At 46.8% G+C, this 20,703-nt stretch overlaps 1 protein-coding gene across 2 annotated transcripts in view; it reads right to left on the bottom strand.

Moving 5' to 3' along the window:
• HCN4 (hyperpolarization activated cyclic nucleotide gated potassium channel 4) overlaps positions 1-20,703 on the bottom strand; it is a 166,445-nt gene that overhangs the window by 5,749 nt on the left and 139,993 nt on the right. For both annotated transcript variants that reach the window (XM_019499324.2, XM_014604470.3), the window contains exon 7: positions 20,202-20,366. In XM_019499324.2, coding sequence (XP_019354869.1) covers positions 20,202-20,366 — 165 coding nt within the window. The remainder of the gene's footprint in view (positions 1-20,201; positions 20,367-20,703) is intronic.

Raw genomic sequence — 20,703 nt, 5'->3', positions numbered from 1 at the left:
CAGGGACGTTTGTAGCTGATATGCTGCAGCCAGTGGGACAGTTTTCTTCCAGTCCTTCCTCGAGGGGAACTTCAGGCCAAGGAAATTTCATGTCCCAGTTGAACCTTCACCTCCACAATAAAACATAACTTACAGCAGTGTTTCTCAACCCCTGGGTTGCAACCCTTTAGTGGGTTGCAAGAATATATGAAAGGCTCGTGAACAAACTTGACAAATGGATTCTCCTTTAAAGGAGAACAATGTGGGAAATGCTGGCTTTCCCTTTGCAGGCTGGTAGAGCTCCAGCCTGCAAGGGGCTGCTTGGGGGCCCGCCATACCCTACACCCCCCCCCTTGCCCCACACACTGGGGGCCTGGGGGCAGTAGGTTGGGAATGAGGGGCACTGGCTCGAGACTGGCTATCAACATTTACAAATGGGTCCTGGTACAAAAAAAGTTGAGAACCACTGACTTAGAGCTTTGCCTTTTCAGTGAGCTGCAAAATTAGGTGACTTGTGTTTGCGTGCCCACCACCCACCACCCAAGCATGCACTTGGCATTGAAAGGAAACATTACTGGGCAAAAGATCAGACCCATTTAACAGGGGAGGGTACTGTGCTGCCTCACCACAGTATGGCACGTTCCCAAAGAGAGAGGATTTCTGATGCAACCAGGCTCTCTCTCTACCTGTTTGCAGCAGTATTCTCAACACATAATGAAAATGAACTGCTCTTTTACAGCATTGCTTCATGATAAATTGCTACTCATGGGTTGCTGGTATCGTATGCTTAAAAACTGGCTTCAATTATATCCCCCACTTGACTTTTCAAGGGCACTCTACACTGTAAGCGCATCCCCGTTTGAATATATTACAGCAGCTGCCTGTGGGTTTCCCTTTAGCTTTTATTTCTTGGGGCTGGCAGGAAGTAGATGAGCTCTGAGTAGTAAACAGTAACTTGGGTTTACATTGGGCATACAATAGTCAGAACTGTACGTGCACATGGCAGCGTGCAGGGGCTCAGGGAGAGAATGAGGCAGGGTCACCTCTAGATAAGGCACCAGCCTCTTACGATAAAATCAGAAGTAATACTAGCCTCCCTCCCAAACTGATTTTTTTCAGGCTACATGCCAGGTGATTAACTTCCTCTCAAGCAGAGCTGGCAAACAACCCTTTCTCAGTTGCAGTGAATAGCCCGCAGGGGAAGTGCGGGGCTCTAGAGTGTAAATTAGCCACAGGACCAGAGAGGAACATTGTATCTGGAAACTCCTTCCACCCAGAACGCCAACTCCAGATCCACATGCAATCAGAAGAATTAAAGAATGGCAGCATAATGAATGCCACCCAGCCAGGTTTGGTTGGCAAGAGGCCTTGTCATACAAGCTTGACACAATTTTTGGTGAGATCACAAGCTTTGTCAGTAACTGCAAACTGACCTGCTATATATACATTCAGCCCAGCCCATCTTATATGGATTAACTCAGCTGCAACAAGCAAGGGGTGTTTCTGAGGGGGTTCCCCATGATTCTACTCTCAGCCCTGTACTAGTCAATGGGTAGGTCAGTGATCTGAAAAGAAACCTTAAAAACATTTTGTGCAGACATTGCAGAAACTGGGGCAGTGATAAATAATGATGGGACAGGTCGCTTGTACAGACACATCTGGACTGCTGGGGAAAGTGGGTTTATTTGAATAACAGGTCTTGCAGTACAACAGATGCAAGCTCAAACATCTAGGGACAAAGCAAGGAGGCCATGCTTAAAGGATGTGATACAGCGTGCTGGAAAGGAGTGCCTCTGCTAAAGACTTAAGGGCCCTGGAAGATGACCGGCTGAACACGAGCTTCCCATGCAATGTTGTAGCAAGGAGCAAGGATGCCTGAGTCCTGGAATATCATGTCAGAGTGGTGGCATGATGATTACCCCAGTGTGCCCAGCATCAATAAGATCATGACTCGGTTACTGTATCCAGTTCCAATATCCACATGTCCAAAAGGATGCAGCAAAGCTGGAAAGGGTTTAGTAAAGATCAAATAAAAATGAGGTCTGGGTAACAGAAATCAAAGAGTAATCTACTTGTTTATACAAAAGAAGAGATGGACTTGATGAAGATCAGTACATGCTAACATGGGGAAGATATTTTTGATAGCACATGGCTCTTATCTACCAGGACAAGACACAGTGAGATCCAGCTGGACAAACTTATGTTAAAAATAAGGCACATTATTAATGCTGATAGCAATTAACCACTGGAGGAACTTACCAAGAGAGATGATGCATTCTCCATCACAGCACATCTATAAATCAAGACTGGACATCTAACTGGCATGGCATTAGTCAAAAAGAAGCCCTGGGCTTGATGCTGTCATTAATGGGTGCAGTGCCTTGCACTGTGCTGATCACAGCGGGTCAGCCTAATGCAGGGGCGGGTAATTATTTTGGGCAGAGGGCCACTTACTGAGTTTTGGCAAGCCATCGAGGGCCGCATGACAGTCAGCCCAGGGCAGATTAATATTAATTTTCTAAATTTTTTAGGGGCCCCGCAGGCTGGATACAATGGCCTGGCGGGCCGCATCTGGCCCCCGGGCTGCATTTGGCCCACCCCTTGTTTAATGGTTCATTCTTACCTTAAAATGTGTAAATCCATGAATCTCAGGTTTGGCTTTGTAATGGGCTAATGTAGTGAATTCAAACACACCAAAGTTTTGGGGAAGTCTGGGGTAGAATCTGTCTCCAGCTCTGACTTGGGGCCATTCCTTGTTTGAATAAAGCTCTGGAGTGCTTATCTGGACTGAAACCTTTGAGTTTCATCTCCCCCGTCTTACTCCTTCTAAAAGCACCAGGCACACAGACCTGTAGTTGTCACCAGGGAAGTACCAGATTGTAATAACATAAAGGATAATAGACACTTAGTGAATATTAAGTACCACCTGATGGGCTAGATGACCTCTCTATACTGGAAATACTTGTACTGATGTAGCTACATGGATGGGTAAGCAGCACTGATAGAAGGGCCTTTGCCTACAACATATACAAGGGGTCTAAATTGTTGCACATATTCCTCAGGTTAAGCCTCATTTTTAGGTTTAACTAACATTTTTTGCTGCAGGCTCTGAAGCCATTTACACCAGTGCCAGACTGATGTGAGATGCCACCATTGATACTTGATAGCATTTTGCAGTGGTGAGAGTGACTGTCCAGCATGCACAGCAGTGAAGAATCATTCCCTGCACATTTACAAGCTCTTTCAAAAAATTATGCATTGATACAGGAGGATTGTTTAGACAGCTTTGGAGTGTGGCCATATCTAGAAAGAGAAGCAGCAGAGACAGCTGAAACAGTCCCTCCAAAAGGGCTAGACCAGCCTGTCTTGCAATTCTACATGTCATAGCAAATGCTCCCCTCACTCTTTAATTCTGTGTCACCTGCATTTGGCTTCTGATTTACCTATCCCTGCTAGAACAGCTTATGCTCTCAGACTTGCTGTCCTCAGTCCTCCTAGGGTGGTTTATGAGCCTGCATGAATGGGCTATGAGGTGAGAGGCAGTCCAACTTCTTGGCAGTTGCACAACTGGCCATTGGCAAACCAGAAAGGACTGTGCTATTGGCTTCCATCTTCTTGGCAGTGCATTAAATCTGGAGCTTGGAGGATTGCTTTCAGTTAAGTATTTTATTTGCTGAAAACTGCAGTTTTCCTTCAGGCCCACTGAAACTGGTCAAAAATGTGCCCTGAAACAGTCAAATAATTTCAGCCGCTCCCAAAATTCAAAAAGCTGAAATGATTAATTTGGAAACAAAACAGTTAATCCAGTTTTGTTTTCTTTTAAAGTGATATTTTCTTTCAATATATGTCTATTATTTTTCAAATAAAGAGTAAAAACTCCCAGAGTAAATCAAAATGAAACATTAAGTTCTGGGTTGAATAAAAACTATGGGATTCGACCCAAACTACGGGATTTGCTGGGAGATGTTTTGTTTCACTAAAAGAAGGCCCAAACTTTCAGTTTTGATCAACCCCAAGCCATTTATTTTTATTTGCTGACTTGCCCAGCAAACTGAAAGATTAATTATCCACATGGCTCCAATTAAATGCATCCTTACCCTCACTTACTCTTCCACTGAACCATCTTGCCCCCAGCCATGGAAGCTCATTAGCTGATTCCAGTGGGGCATCCCTTTTTCATCAAATGTCAGACCAAAGCAGGCACATAGCAACGCACTATTTGAGAGAAAGATCGTTCCCTGGTGGCTTTATCTCAAGCCCTGCATGAAACACAAACCAGCACCGCAGCAAGGTAGCAGAGAAGAATTTCTGGGGCCAATGGCTCTGCACTGACTCTCTTTCCCTCTACTTTTTAAATAATACTGGATACAGATTTGCTGTCTTTACTTTGGATTTATTGTTGTTTTACCTGCCCTGATATGAGCCAGCAGTGAGAGGAAGTCGCCAGCAGGGCAAACAGCTGTGGCATGCATCAGCCGATGTTTTGCCAAGAGATCCAGAGAAGTGCTTCTCCCTCTCTACTCAGCGTTGATGAGGCCACAGCTGTAGTACTGTGCCCAGTTTTGGGCACCACACTTTAAGAAGGATGCGGATAAACTTGAGAGGGTGCAGAGAAGGGCATGGGTGACTGGTGCCACCTTAGTCAGCGGGGCACATCCCCCCCCCCTCCCCCCCGTGACCAGTCCCGCTGACCGGGGGTGGGAGGGAGGTCCCCCCACAGCCGATCTCACTGTCTGGGGGGGTGTTCCCCTACGGCCAATTCCATGATGGCCAGTCACGGCGGCCGATCACTGCAGCCACTTCTGGGAGTGGCTGTGGTGATCGGCTGGCGCTCGCAAGGGGGGCACCAGTGCTCCTGCCTGCCTCCCCTGCCCATTGCTTAAGTGGTGAGTGCAGCCAAACAGGGGGCACTGGCACTCTCAGGGGGTGCATGAGCACCCCTGTGCACCCTCTATGAGTCGCCTCTGGAGAAGGGCCACCCACATGATTAGAGGCCTGGAGGATAGGTCCTGTGAGGAGAGACTCGGAGCTGGGCTTGTTCAGTCTGGGTAAGAGGAGGCTGCAAAGTGACTACAAAATATGTCAGGGGGGAACACCAAGATCTGGGGGAGCAACTGTTCAGGAAAGCACCTCTTGGGAGGATGAGGACCAATGGGCATAAACCAATAGAGAGACGATTTAGGCTGGACATAAGGAAGGACTTCTTCTCCATAAGGGTAACTAGAACCTGGAACACACTCCCGGCAGAGGTGGTGCAGTTGCATCTTTGGAGGTGTTCAAGAGGAGGCTGGACCTTGTTGAGCTCGTTTGAGCTGTTTAACCTCCTGCCTATGGCAGGGGACTGGACTTGATGATCTTGCAAGTCCCTTCCCATCCACTGACTCTATAACTCTCTATGACATGAGATCTGCAAACACAGTGATCAAAAGATTGAAAGGTTGATCAGTTTGGCTTCTTGCCATAGCTCCGTGCAACCCTAAGTGAAATACCGTTCTGCGAGGCACGGTTCTGGTGAGTGAACTGCAACAGAGACCTCTCTCCTTCCTAGCCAGTAGGATGTTTGGTCTGTTCCTCCCTTGTTTCAGCCAAGGAAGCACAAAGGTCATATCCTCCTTCTGTATTCTCCTTCATATGTTATAAGGTTAGTTCAAAAACCTCCGTAGTAGTGTGACTAGGGATGAGTGACTGGGGCACCTGGCCTGGACAACTTAGAAGGGGCAAAAGAGTAGCAGCTTCCGCAGCTGACTTGGCCACTGCTCCTGCCCCTTCCGCCACAGGGCACAAAACGTGTTATGCCTCTGCTCCATAACATACAGAATCCACACCGATCTATTCCATGGTGTCTCCTAAACTCAAATATAATAAGGGCTGCCTGAAAAACAGGGTTTCTAGTTCAGGGGAAAATTCACTTTTGAAATCTGGTTCCAACATTTTCTGAAATCTCCCCTGAATTAGAAATTCAGAGAAAATCCCATTCTGGATTCACCAAAATGTCACTGGCTTTGGCTGTGACTCCCAGAGCCCAGGTCTGCCCCAGAGCCATGGGTCCAGCATTCTCAGCCAGTGTCCTGCCCCAGTGCCTGAGATCTGGTGTTTTCAGTGTCCACGATTCTGGGCAGATCCACCATGAATTTAATGAAAAATCATCAGTCTTGGTGTCTAGAACAAAATATTTTTGGCTCAATAAACTGGCATTTTCTGATGAACCAAAGTTAGCTGAAAACAGTGGTGCCTATGCACATGCTTGGGGGTGGGGGATGCATTTTAATTAGAGCAGTTCCTGGAGAGCTGCTCTAATTAAAATGCTGCAGCGACATGTGTATTAAGCCCCTGTGCATTTAAAAATGGCCACAGAATACTTTAACTAAAGCTCACTCGATAAGCTTTAGTTAAAGCACTTCAGTGACCATTTTTAAATCTGCAGGGGCTTACACATGTGGTGCTGTGGTGATGCTAGAGTGTTCGAATTAGAATGAGGACACATTCTAGTTAGACACGTCAGAGCACATGTATAGGCACCCAGTGTGCTCTTGCTCTAAAAAAAAGCCAACCACATACTGGGTTGCATTAACAGAAGTGTCATTCGCAAATCAGGGGAAGTGATTCTTTCATTTTATTCAGCAGTGGTGAGGCGTCACCTGGAGCACTGTGTCCAGTTTTGGGCCCCACATTTCAAGAAGGATGTGGACAGATTGGAAAGAGCTCAGTGCAGAGCAACAAAAATGGTTAGGGGTCTGGGAGGCAAGATTAATGAGAACAGGCTGAAAGAACTAGAATTATTTAGCCTGGAGAAGAGAAGACTGAGGTGGGATTTGATAACAGTCTTCAAATACCTGAAGGATGATTATACAGCAGATGGAGATGGACTTTTCTCTGTGGCTGTAGATGACAGAAATAGGATCAATGGCCTCAAGCTGCAGCAGAGGAAATTTAAGTTGGAGACTAGAAGGAACTTTTTGAGTATGAGGAGGGTCAAGCATTGGAACAGGACACCTAGAGAAACTGTGCAATCTCCATCCTTGGAAGTTTTCAAGAGCAGGTTAGACAGACACTTGTCTGGGATGGTTTTTGTTCCGGGATGATGGTGTATTGAGCAGGCAGCTGGACTAGGTGACCTTGTGAGGTCCCTTTCAGCCCTACTTTTCTATGACTAGCTCTGAATGTAGCAAGAACTGTCTTTATCTTCTGCATCACTATAGCACCTAGACCAACAAAATAGACCAAATGTGGACCGGTCTCCACGGTGGACATAATCCACACTAGAGCAGATACCAGTGAGTGAGGTTTAGAGGGGAATGAGTGGGGCTGGTCAGAAGCAGCCTGGAATTTGGACAGCTCTTCATCACTGGGCCTGTAGGAGGCACCAACATGTTACCAGTGCCAGCCCCACTGGGGGTAGTTCTTTATCACCCAAAGGCACAAATGCTCACAAAGGCCACATCCAGATGAGCACGGACATTTGGTTCCCTGGGGACAAGTACCTTGTGCCGCTGCTCCTTGTCCTTGGGGAATGCCTGTGCCATGCGTGCCCTGGTGTGCTACAGGTTACCCCGGGTGAGGTAGGGAAGGCTGGGACCAACAATTGTTCTGGCCCCAGCAGCCTTACTTGGGGTCCTGGGGGCCAGGGAAGCTGCAGCTGGGAGTCTGGCTGGCAGCCAGCGTGTGGCTCTGGAGCCGGCCAGGCTGCAGTTTTGGGCAGGACACTCTGCCACCACGTGTGCAGCCCCACTTTTTTCTGCATGGGTTTTTTTGACCCCAGGGTCTCCCAGGATGCTGTAAGGTAGCAGCATGGGGAATGGCTCAATGTGTCATGGGTAGCGCCGGAGGTGGGTCTGCAGCACTACATACCACACACCATACTACATACCACACACCCATCATCACCAAACTCCTTTCACTATGACCAGGGTCATTTTACAGTTTCTAGTGAACTCTAGATTAGTGATATGTTTTGCAAGGAAGGGGAGGATCCTTTTGGGAAGGTCAGATTGCACACTGAAAAGTCATCATCTTGAGGTGAATCCCAACCTGGACAGTTTTCTGCTACCTTTTCTGACTGTATGGAGTTTACTTTACTTGCCTGTTTTAAATGCTGACCTAAGGGGAGCAGATGACATTGATGGTGACTGTTGCTAATTCATTCTGCCAGTCTTATTCTGATCTCCTGGGGTGAAAGCCTGCTGGGTTAGTCTACCAGGCCAATTTTTCCTAACAGTTTATTTGGCAGACACTGATATTACCCCCTAGTCCCTCTCCAGTGTTTCTTATGAAACAAGAGGCAGCCTGAGTCCACATTGTTGCTTCCTCTGCTGTTGCTTCCTCTGTCACAAATCTGTCTGCCTCTTAGAAATTTGCTGGTATCACTGTGATGCATGCTCCAGTTGCCCAGGACTTCACTGAATTTGAGTTCTCCTACCCCAGAAGCACAGACACCAACCTGTTGATCTAAAGGCAAATCCTTCCTAAGCATGTGATGGCACAAAGCCCCTGACACACAGGTGAGGAGTTTTGATTCCACTCAGCAGAAGACAATGGCATGTAGTTTAGTGAAGTAGCCCTGCCTGGCACCGATCAGGAAACAGCAGTGGAACATCATGATTAGGTTGTCAGAGCTTTGCATGGAGAGAACCTGAACAGGAGCTGTAGAAAGGATGATGTGAAGGGTGGCACCAGTAAGCTTTTAGGAGGCTCCATTTGCTCAGAAAGAACAACAAATATGAGCACAAGTACATGACATGGCTGTATGTAGTACTGTTAATGAAGGTCCAGCTGTCACAGTGTAAATGGAGTCCTTTAATGCACAAAACTCTATGCATAAAACACACAGTGGGAACCTGGGTCCCTAGGGGCTACAGCAGTACTAACTGTAAACCAGCCCAACAAATCCTGTGGATCCTACAAAAATCAGTTCTCATCACCAGAAAAGAAAGGTAGATAGAAGTTGGAGGATGTTCCCAAAAAGCTTATAAGCCAAGGGCTGTATGTGAAATATTGGAGCTTAAACCAATGCATGCCTCTCCCTGGATAAAGGACAGTAAAGTCAGATTTTGCTCTACTCTAGATAACACACAAAAGTCCTAAAGAAAAGGGCCATGTGATGTCATGAAAAGAACCAGCACTCAACAGTAATTATTTTATCAAATAATCAAATTAATTCTCTGTTGTTAAAATTCCCCATGGAAGGTGGGGCGATGAGCAGCCACTTTTGGTTCATTCTTGCTTTCTCCATTTCAGTCTCAATCCACTGGCTGCTGTGCAGGCATCCAGGTGGCTGAAATGCCTTCTGAATTTGCTTGTATTCACAATGTCCTCCCTTTATCATGGTGGCCAATGCCCTTCTCTGCTGTAAGGGCATCTGTGCTCTGCTCCTTCACTCGTGGGCAGCTCAGGTACATTCTTTGTATTTAAGCCTGAATACTGAACACACCCACTCAGCTCCATGGCCAAGGCCAGGAGCTCCCAGCACACTCAGACTGGGCAGATGTGAAGGTGTCTTTTGCAACCCTCTGCTGCTGGGCTGACTGTGTACTGTACTGGCCTGGCCTGACCGTCACCTGTGCCCAGGGAATCAGTACTGCAGCAGGTAATTACTGGAGGGCAAAGAAATGCTAGGAATGTTTATCACACTGGTAATTTCTCATATATGCTAATCTGCCCCCTTCCCTAAGGTTACAGTGGCTATGGGGTCTCATTGTATCATTTCCTGCCACTGCCTGACAGTTTGGGGGCTCGTTTACACAGAGGGAAATTAATGAGTGCAGTGATTTTGGAACAACTTTTCTGGATGTGCAGGTGCTCTTATTCCAGTATAAATGCACCTTTTTCAGATTAGTTTAACCCATTTCTCTATTGTTAGTATAGTGATTCCAGATTCAGCCCACATGCTGCCCTGTTCTGGACTATCTTCTCCTGTCTACAAGCTCTTGGGCTGCATCTAAAGTAAGAAGTTGAGGTGCATGTACCAAATTTGTCAATTAACATGTCTTGGCTAACACTGGTTGTCAGTCTGCAGTTATATCCATTCAACCTTGGGCAGGATTATAAATGTATTTCATTACACTGGTGCCTAAACTGGGGTTCACCTACATAGGGGCATTCAAGAAGGCTAAACTAAATAAGTGAAAAATGTGATTTTAAGGTGGGTTGTTAAACTAGGTTAAAACCTTGTGTGGTCATTCGCATGAAGAACAACTCTGGGGCCATAATGAACTGAACTGACGCCACTTTCCTTCTGCATAACAGTGTCCACATGGGGCTTTTATGCTGTTTAATTTGCTGTTTAATCTGCTGTAAATGTAATTCAGATTACGTTTTCTGAGTGTTTTGGTGTATACAAATTCTTAGTATAAGGCCACAGACAATGAACATACCACCTTAGGAAGCCCCTAGCTGTCCCAAGAAAAAAAGTGTTGTGGCCAAATGTTGCAAGCCCTTGAACCAAGGTACATCTGCCTTGATCTGGGGAATCTCTATCTGGTTCCAGCTCAAGGCAATTTCTTCCTGGGACAGTTGTTTGTGCACAGTTGCCATGAGGCAGCTACTAGGGCTGTGCAAAGCTTCGGGTGCTGATTCGATTCGGAGGAGATGCGGCCCGATTTGGTGGCTGAATCTCCAAATCCAAAAGATTCAGAGAGCTTCGATGATTCAGGCAGTCCCTGCCCGCTGCAGCAAGGAGCTGGACATGGACTCCAAGCTGGTAAGTAGAGGGTGAGGGATGGGGGTGGGTGGGGAAGGGGGGAGGGGACCATGGGGAGACCCCTGCCAGGCCCCATCCCCCACCCACTCCTCCAGCCCTCCCTGGCCCCCCCCCCCCAACTCCCCCAGCCCCTCCATGGCTACCCCACCTGCCCCAGCTCCCAGTCCTTTAAAAAAAAGCCCCACTCACCGGGTGCTGCTGGGGGGGGGGGGTGATCCCCGCTACCCCCCACTGCATGGGGGGCTCTGCATGAGCCCCCCACACTCCCCCAGCCTCTCCCTATGGCTGCCCCACCTGCCCCAGCTTCTGCCCTTTAAGAAACCCCCCAAAACCCTGGGACTCACCAGCTCCTGCAGCGGCCTCAGAGCTTCAGGAGGCTCATGCAGAGCCCCTCATGTGGCATCGGGAAGTGGGGGGCAGCAGGGATCATCCCCTGCTGGGCAGGAGCTGGTGAGTTTGGGAGTTTTTTTGGTTTTGTTTTAAAGGGCGGGAGGTAGGGTGGGCGAGGCAGCCATGGGGGGTTGGGGGCTGGGAGAGCGAGGGGTGGTTGGGGGGCTTGTCGCAGAGCCCTCCATGCAGCATGGGGCAGTGGGGGGCAGTGGGGATCGCTCCCCGCCTGGCAGCACCCAGTGAGTCGGTGCTTCTTTTTTTCCAAGTGCCGGGCACTGGGGTGGACGGGGCAGGTGTGGGCCTGGCTGATTTGGAGACTTGGCAGCATCCGAATCTCCCAATCAGATTCAGCTGAATCGATTCGGGACAGTGATTTGAATCACCGAATCGAATCACTGTCCCCTGAATCGGCCGAATCCGAAGCGAATACTAGCCGCTTCGCACAGGCCTAGCAGACACCTCCAGGCTTTTGCTTTGATGCCCCCTGTCTCAGACTAACTTCATTTGTGCCCCTGTGGCCTCATGACTTAATTAGGAGCAGGTTTAAGCTAAACTGAAATAAACCTGCTTTTAATGAAAATAAGTGTGTCCATGTGATGGAGGTTAGCGCTGATTCAACGAAACCGGTTTAATTAAATCAGAGAGAGATTGAGTATAGACAGGGTCATTCCTGGACTCCTCAACAGCCCTTCATCCACTGAGGCTTTTTTTTGCTTGTTCCTGTTTAAGAAATGTCCCACTTTAACTGTCTGACTGTTAAAGCCCTCCACAGGCTTGGAGTGTGGATGCAGTTATATCTGTATAAAGATTCATATAAAGGGAAGAGATATAAATTGTATGAATATTAATACCAGTATAACCCTGTTCATGGTAGGGTTATAATAGTTACACCCCCCCCTACGCAAGAGAGTCACTTCAGTACAAAAATCTGCGTATGTACTAGACAGGTTTTCTTTTTTTATTATTATACTAATTTCTATTAGCAGTCGCTTGTTGGGTGTCTGTTAAGACAAAGGTGGAAATCAGAGCTGGGCAAATCAGATAGACTGAATAATTTATCTGAGGAGCTTTATGATATTTAAAGAATACTCACATGTGATGAATATTTTCTTCCTCTCATTATGCCTAAAGTATACAGAAATGGGCAAATCATTTGCAAACCTCCCTGACTATGCAAAAGATTCGTGAAGTGTTTTTCCAGTCTATGATGACATTCAGTAGCTGAAGCACAAAATCCTGGCAGCTCACTATCACTTGCTGGCCCAGGGCAGGGCGGCCTCTTTAGTTCAAGAGGAAAAAGTTCTTGTGCTCAGAGCCAAAGCTCCTGTACTCTATCCTCAATGCCACAGAGGAGCTGACAGCTGTGATGTTCATTGCTAGGCATACTCTGTCTTGATCATCCACTAGTGTCCATCCCTGTACACCTCCTTTGCAGCTCAGCTCATATGCATTTCAGCTGCCAGATGGCTCTGCTGTTATTCTGATAGTGCCTAGAGGCCCCATGCAAAACTGGATTCCTGCTTACAGGATGTGGTATTTGCCTGAGAGACAAAGTCTGTCCTAAAGAACTTCCCATCTTCCAGAAAGATAAAGGGAGAGGACATGACTTGCTCAAGGTTATTTGGCTAATCAGTGGCAGAGGCATAAACCCTACATCTCCTGACTCCCATCCAGTGTGCCATTGCTGCAAGACAAACAACAGTGCTACTTCTTTGGTATTGTTAATTGGGGTTGCCTGGGTTTTGTTTGGCTTCCAGAGTTTAATTTGGCACTTCATCTACTTATTCTAAACAGGTTTTCTGCTTCATCTTAAGAGAGATATCAGATGTCTTCCATCACATGAGGTGAGACTCTGATTTTTTACTTAGGTCAAGTAGCACGTAGATATATTGATTTTGAGGGGAACACTGGTGAAGTGAAAGGGTATTCAACATGAGCATAAGTGTTGGTATATGACCCACTGGCATAAAAGCAGGAGCTGTTGGCATCTCATAAGAATTGTAGTTCTTAATCTACATCCAAATGTCATCAAAAGTTCTCCATGTTTAGTGGTTTTTCTGAAGAGTACAGGCAAAGATGAAATAGCAGATAGTGAGTGGATTCTATTACTGAACACAAATATGGAAAAGATTCCACTAGTTTAAGAGGTTTGAAAGATCCCATATCAGTTTTAAAATAAAAATTCCCCAAAATGTACATATTTTACCACTAGATATTAATATCTGGGTTCTGGCATCTCCTGCATGCTAGTGGCTTATGGATACTTGTACCAGCAAGCTTAAGGGAAAAGTATAGCTTTACAGGTAATCTGTTTGCCTGACTTCTACAAGTAGTTCATTGGTGGTGACTCAGAGAAGTAAGGCATGGGCTCTCATACTACCATGCACTTTGATTCTTTACATTTCTTTATATGCTTATTTAAATGGAGCCTGTCACTTGTACGATGGTATCTCATAAACATAAGTAGACTGATCTTCAAAACACCTGGGTTAGGGAAGGAAATATTATTATCCTCACGGTGCAGAAGGATAAATGAGACAGAACTTGGAATAAATTCCAGCTGTTCTCATTCACAGATCAGCTGGCCTAATTGCAAGACAGTCCTTCCTTATTGAGCTTGTCTATACAGGAAAGCGTTACCATTTTCTCGAGTGTAATTATACCAGTATAAAATTGCTATAGTTATCTGAGTGTGGCTCCTCATTTGGACATTCTTATTCCAAAAGAATATTATTGGACTCATTTTGGAGACAGGTATTGTGTTGTCAGTGGCTTTTGCCTTGATTTATCTTTTCCTTGGATTTTAGTGATTGTACTGTCATAAGGGAGGAGAGAGCCATCTTAACCCAGAAATAACTAGTATTTTTGTATTGGAATGTATATTTTGAGCATTGAAATGTATGAACTTTAAACTACTGTGAGTCAGAAATTCCATGTGACAGCGGAGAGAACTCTATCTAGCTTCCCTATATGATCTCAGCTATCAACGGTGACCTTGATAGGAACAATAAATGGCCTCTATTAAAGAAATGTAGAATGAAGAATGGAATGAATGAAGAATGGAAAATAACTGCGCCCAAAATATTTTTTGAACGCATACATGAATTTTGATTCAACAATACCCACATCGGTATTATGTTTGCTTTCAATGAACATTTGAGCGGTTGTGTTTTACAAGTGCAAATACTTGTGAAAATCTAATTTTAAGCTTGAATGCTCACCGAAAGCCAGTTTCAGATTCACTCAGGGAACAGAAACATGCAACTTATGTAACTAATGGACACATCACAAGCAGGGACCATCCACCAACGTTTGGCAGACAAAGAATTACTCACTGAGGAAGGCAGCACGTCATTTGAAAGCATAAATAAGCTGAACAAATTTGCAGTGCGCTCAAGAACAAGGAAAAGGGCATCTTGTCAGCTACACATTTGCATGATTTGCACAACTTCAGTACTGATATAGGCCTTAATTTCTAATGATATAAGCGCATGCTTAGCATTTCAGACTATGAAGAATCACTTCAGTGGCACTATTTGGAAAACATAGGGTTAAACAAGTATATACATCTTTAAAGGATTGGGTACTTTGTTTGTAAATTATTTGAGAGTAATGCCATGCTTCTGTAAGCACCCGGCAGGCTGAGACTGTCAATCATACACACCCCAGCAAATAAACATAACTTTCGTGAGACTGATTCAAGGATACCTGAAATCAGTGGCTGCCTTCCCATTGACTTCAATGGAATTTGTATTCAGGTGGATGTGCCTTGGCTTTTGATTTAAAAGGGTACATTTAAGGGTAAATTATTTCCAGTCTATCATGGGTGCCCTGGCAATGGAGCAAGGAGTACTTAGGGAACCTCTGTCCCATTGTTGTAGTTGTGAGTGACCCAGGCAGCATGCCAACATCAGTGCCCCTTGAATGCAAGTGTAGAAGGACATATCAAAACTTATGGTAACAGGGCAACCAATGCTCCTGTCACTACTCCATGGGCTCTGTCTGTGAATCCTACCTTCTCCCCACCCTCCCCACCTTGGCACATCTGCCATCCCAAGGGGCTATGAGGGGCACATGGAGCAATATTCTTCTATCCCACCCACACCTAACAGCCCCTGGGTACTCAACCAGCATCTTCCCTGCATGTGTGGACGCTTCGCTGTGCTTCTAGTGAGCTGATACAGCCCCTGCTGCCCTCTCAGCTCTCCACTGCATTGTCATTCTGTCCCTCCACTGCTTGGAGAAATAACTTGGCCACAGTCTCTGTAGCCTCTGCAGAGTGACTAATATCATAAATATCCCTGCCGTCAGCTTAGCCAGATGGCGGGATGGATTTTTCTCCTGGTTCTGCCCATTACCTATTAGCCCTTCGCAGCAGGGGAAAGGGCCAAAGAGGCCCCGAGCACAAGATACTTCTCATCACAGTGTCAAAGACAGTGATAGATTCCACCAAACCTTCTGATGTGCTCAAATGATGCCCAGGCTTTTCAAGGACACAGTATCACCTGGACAGAAAGTTTCCAGAGACACTGAATGCACCAGTGACTTGACAAGTGACACTTGTTTGAAGGTGAGTTGAACAAACCTGCCTGAGGACATCTTGAGTGAAAACTATGCTGTTCCTTCTACTCAGAATGGTCTCTTCACACCTTCATGGACATGGCCCCTTATGATCTGTCCTGAGCCAGAAGCCAGAACCGAACCAGTTTGTCCAGGGGGGGGTCACTGGACTCTCCACAACACTCCACTGGGCACAGCTCGGTGGTGGGCAAGCTGGGAAGGGCCCCTGGCTCTGGGCGACAGCGACCGAATGTCCCACACCACATTCCACAGGAGCAGGGTGGACACATCTGGTGTCCCAATCCACTTCCAGCTGTTGCTACCACCTCCTGCCTCCCGTTTCCCCCAGACTTTAACCGAGACAGTCACTTTCCTAATCCATCATGCACTCTTGCACGGTTTTCCTGGAGTTGGGCATTTCAGTGGAAGGTCAAGTGATGCCTGGTTATAAAAACTAAAATTGTCAGTGGAAGCCAAGGCAGGAAAGCACCTGCTGAAGCTGAAAGGGAGCTGGGTGCTAACTCCTTCAGGCTCCCTGAGGAAATCCCAGCCCAAATGCTTTGGGAGCTTTCAGGTGGAAAGGTGCCGTGGAGCAATGGTGTAACATTCCAGCTGCTGAGGTGCTGGCTTTTAGGGACACGGGGCAGGAGCGGCAGGACTACAGAGAATGAGAAGCAGCAGTGCCAGGAATTTTCACTTTACTATCCTCATACCTCCCCTGTTTCATGACATCGAGCTGGCAGAGCAACCAAGGCAGCTCTGGGTTAGCAACAAAGGGGGAAGGAGAGAGAATAAAGCCAGACCACTGTGCTGCTGGGCCTGTTGTTCTAACTCCTCCGTGTCACCTTCTGACCTTGCTCTTTCTCTTCTGTGGCAGCATGCAAAGGGCAATTTCTCTAAGGCAGGCACGGACACTGCTGGTTCAGAGAGCAGTGTGGCAGAGAGCAACTCCCCCATCAGCCATTGATGCTGGAGGGCCTGGTATTAGCTGCTGCGGCTTAGTAGTTCCTGCCTTGCTTAACATGAAGAGCTTCTCTTCCCTCTTCCCAGTTGCAACGTGGAGAAACCAGGAAAACAGGTCTGGAGGCAGTAAGGAGGTAATCTAAATGGGACTGGCCCTTATAGCTCCTGCTGAGGGAACCTGAGTCAGGATCTAAGCACTGCCTCCTGGAAACTCAGACCATGCCAACAAGACATCCCCTAGTTTTCATTTCTGAGGGTGCCACTGAAAAGCAACACTGTCAAACTAAGAGTAGCATATTAGAAAACAGACCACCTAAATCTCTTCCCCATGCTGCTACTGGCTCACTGGGTGACCTTGGCTGATTTGGCCCTCTGCACCTCAGTTTGCTGGTCTGTAAAATGGAGGCATGATGCTTGATGTTAGAGATGGGGGTGACCAAGATCCAGGACGCAGGGCGGATCCAGAGCTCAGCACTGTGTCATTTGGCTGGCGAGACTGCCCACAGGGATGCAAGTCTGGTGGTGGGAAGTTTCTTGGCAGTTGTGGCTCCGGCAGCCGTAGCAATTAATGATGCCACTGTCAAGCTCCAGCCCCGCAGGTCAGATGACAAGGCTCCATGCTTTCCATCCAGCCCATAGGCAGGCTCCACCTTCCTGATCTGGCCCATGCACTGGCCCCGCACCACTCATCTGGCCCACAGGGCCACATGAGTTGAACACTACTGCTATAAATGACACACAGAGTCTCCAGGGCAGCCATGGCTGGGGATGGGTTTCTTGTTTTGATTTTGCATAGTAAAAGGATTCATTACAGTGAGGGGGGAAGGGTGGTCCAGTAGTTTGAGCCCCAGGCTGGGCATCTAAGTGCAGTTTCTTGTTCTGCCATGGATTTTCTGTATGACCTTGGAAGACCTTGCTCCAGGCACCTAATCTGTACTGAAATCAATAGGAGTTAGTTGCCTAAATACCTACAGGGAAATGCCTTCCCCACTTCTTACCGTGTCTCTTTATTCCACGTTTGTAAAATGAGGATAGTGGCAATGGCCTGGCTCACAGGATGAAGATTACTACATTGAGGATTGTGAGCTAGTCAGGGACTGCAGTAATAGGGACTATATCCAAGCACAAAGAGCTCCCCCTCGGATGTACAGAAGATCTGCTGACTTATTTACCAAAACTATCATGATTCATTAGTCTGTCCTGTACCTTTCTATTTCTAGGGATCTTCTGCCTGCAGCTGCCATTTTGTGCAGGTAGAACTTTGCAGACTGTAATGGAGGCGATGAAACACCCGCTGCTCTCCACTGAAGATCTCTCTTTTGTTCCTTGTTGTTTCCTTAACCAAGGCAAAAGGTCATTTGGACTGGATGGATACAGCTGCTCTTTGAATATGTAGGGAAGATCTGCAGCTAGTGCAAGCTGAAATCAACTTCAGCAGGAACAATGCACTTTATATCAGCAGAAGATCTGCCCCCAACATACACACAGCATCTTGTAATGACTGGTGTCATGCCAGAGGAGCAGAGAAATATGGCAAGGAGGACCAAAGCCCTTATTAAATCTTGGTTTCATTGCACATGGTTGTTCTGGCCCAGAACAAAGTATTAGTGCAAAGAGACACAGAAAGGAATTGGGGCACTCAGGCTGTATTCCCAGCTCTGCCACTGATCTTCTGGCAAGCCATACTATCTGTCTAAACCTCAATCTCCCATCTGTAAAATGGGGATGATGCCACTGGCCTCCTTCATAAACATTTTGAAACATGAGAAAGGTACTGCAGTAGTAGGTATTATAATAGCCGAGTGGCCCTCTGACACTTGAGCCCAGAGCCCAGCAATAATAACAATATTCTTGATAGGTCATGCTTTGCGGGCAGAAGGTGCACGTGTGTGACAACTGCTATGGTTAGCTTACACAGGACCACTAAGGAATAGCAACCAAGGTGGGTGAGACTGCTACTGCTTCCAGTGTCAAGTATTAAAACTCAGTCTCATTAAAACATTAAGTCTCATTAAAACTAGGAATGGAAAAGCTCTGTTAGGCCTAATTGGGCACTGAACTTACTCCTTCTGGCATATCTACCAGAGCTTTGTACAGTCTAGTTTTAAGTATCTCAAGTGATGGGGCTGCTACTATTCTCTGGGGGGGCCTAATTAGCCTGTGATTTACCAAATGGTACCTTTTAAGCTCTTACCCTTGCTTTAGGAGTCAGGCCTTTCTGTTTATACTGTTGCTGGTTATAAGATGCCTGGGATGGAATGGGATTCTGCTGGCATGGCCTAACCTGGAGCCCACAGAAAAAGGGGGCTTCTCCCTGATCTGATGCAGGGCCCCTTCTTGCCTCCTCAGTATGATGCCCATAACAGCAGTGTCCTTTCTGATTCCTCAAAACAGTAAAAATGAGTATACAGTTAAGATAGATGGTATTAAAAAGGAAGGGTGATGTAGGGCTTAAGGCCTGGGAGTGGGTCTCCAGGAGGCTTACACATCAGCTCTGTTACCAACTCCTCATGGGACTTTGGGCAAGTCAGTTATTCTCTTTGTGCCCCTCTGGAGAAGGGAATAGTCTATCCCTCCTTCTGCCCTTTATTTGTCTTGTTCATTTAGATGATGAGCCTTCTAGTACAGGTGGACCCCTACTCTAGGGACACAACCACTGCTGGGACTCCAGGAGCCACTGCAATAACATAATGTGGGATTTATCAACTTCAGCTGCACTTCCATTAGCTTGGCAGAGGTTGAGCATTTTGCCATGTCCTGTGCAAACAACCTGCCATGGAGCATATGCTGGACCATCTTGTTAATAGCCCCAGGTCTTTGCTTAATTGGGCACTTGCTGATACTGGATGAATTGATAATTTGGCTTGCTGGCTATTATACTCTGTAAGCACCTGGCAAGAGAGAATTTCACTTGGACCTTGAAAGATCCTGGTCTCCCCTTCCTCCTGCCAGGCTCTGCTGGTCTACTCCGTCTATTGATTGCAGTTGGAGAACCACTGCTCTAAACAACATACCAAGGAGTGAGATTCTTCCCAACAAGGCTGATAACCAGTCTTTGCCCTAAAAATGAATAGCCCTAGTCCATTTAATTATGCCCTAGCTGGTATCCCTGCCAACAACAGAGCACGATCTAACCCGTCATGCCAGGAAGCATCTTATGACACAGGAAATCTCACTGAAATCCCTGAGACTGCTTGCAGAAACAAGGCATTGGGCTCCGGCCCACTTCCTCTCAACCATGAGATGTCATTGCCATTCACACATTTTCAGCTGATGTCCACAATCCCATCTAATCCAAGTCACAAGGGTTCTGCATCCCATCAGAGTGTTTCTGCCAACTCTTCCATGACTTCCTGCCAAAAACACCACTGAGAAATGGGGACAAAGGAAGCAGGGAGGCAGAGGACCATGTGTATGAGGTGGTTGGATTTATCTGCGTGGAAATGGAACTTATGAAAGGAGATCCTGGAAACAGGGGCTATGGAAGAAACAGGTTGGGTGACATTTTGCCCTCTTGGAAACAACCAGTGAAAGGAGAAACAGGAGACCTCCCTGCTGGGAATGGAGTCCAGGGAAGCAGGTGGCAGAAGCTCACCCCACACTTTGTACTTACCAATTCTATCCAGCCTGTCCAGTGCCACTGTTTCAAAAGCCCTTCTCATCATGGGATATTCCTCCAGCACCTCATTGAAGTTGTCCACCGAGAGTGAGTAAAGCCGGCAGTAGGTGTCTGCTCGCACACTTGCTGTACGCCGGCCTCGGGTCAACAGGCAGATTTCTGAAAGAAAGACAGCCTCAGAGTCCTGGGAGAAGAACCCGCGCCAAGTTCAAACATCCCCAGCCTTGCCCCTTAGCACCATCCCTGCCTCCACGTCTCCCCCCAAAAAGCCTTTGCTCCTGCTGTATAATGGGATCTGGCTAGGCCGCCTCACCTTCCCCTCCCAAACATTAGCAGTGGAAATGTTCTTGGTAGGCAATAACATTTAAAAACAAAATACTCAACTGCGGTAGCCACTGCATAAAATTGCACCTCAGGGACTCTGCTGATCTAATTAGCTAGTCAAGTTGTGTTCCGGTGGATTATCATAGATATCATTGTGCATTCAGAATGGAGG

The sequence above is a fragment of the Alligator mississippiensis genome, chromosome 11 (assembly GCF_030867095.1).
Source record: "Alligator mississippiensis isolate rAllMis1 chromosome 11, rAllMis1, whole genome shotgun sequence".
NCBI lineage: Eukaryota > Metazoa > Chordata > Crocodylia > Alligatoridae > Alligator > Alligator mississippiensis.
Note: the sequence above shows the minus strand (reverse complement) of the source record. Positions and strands in the feature narration are given on the sequence as shown.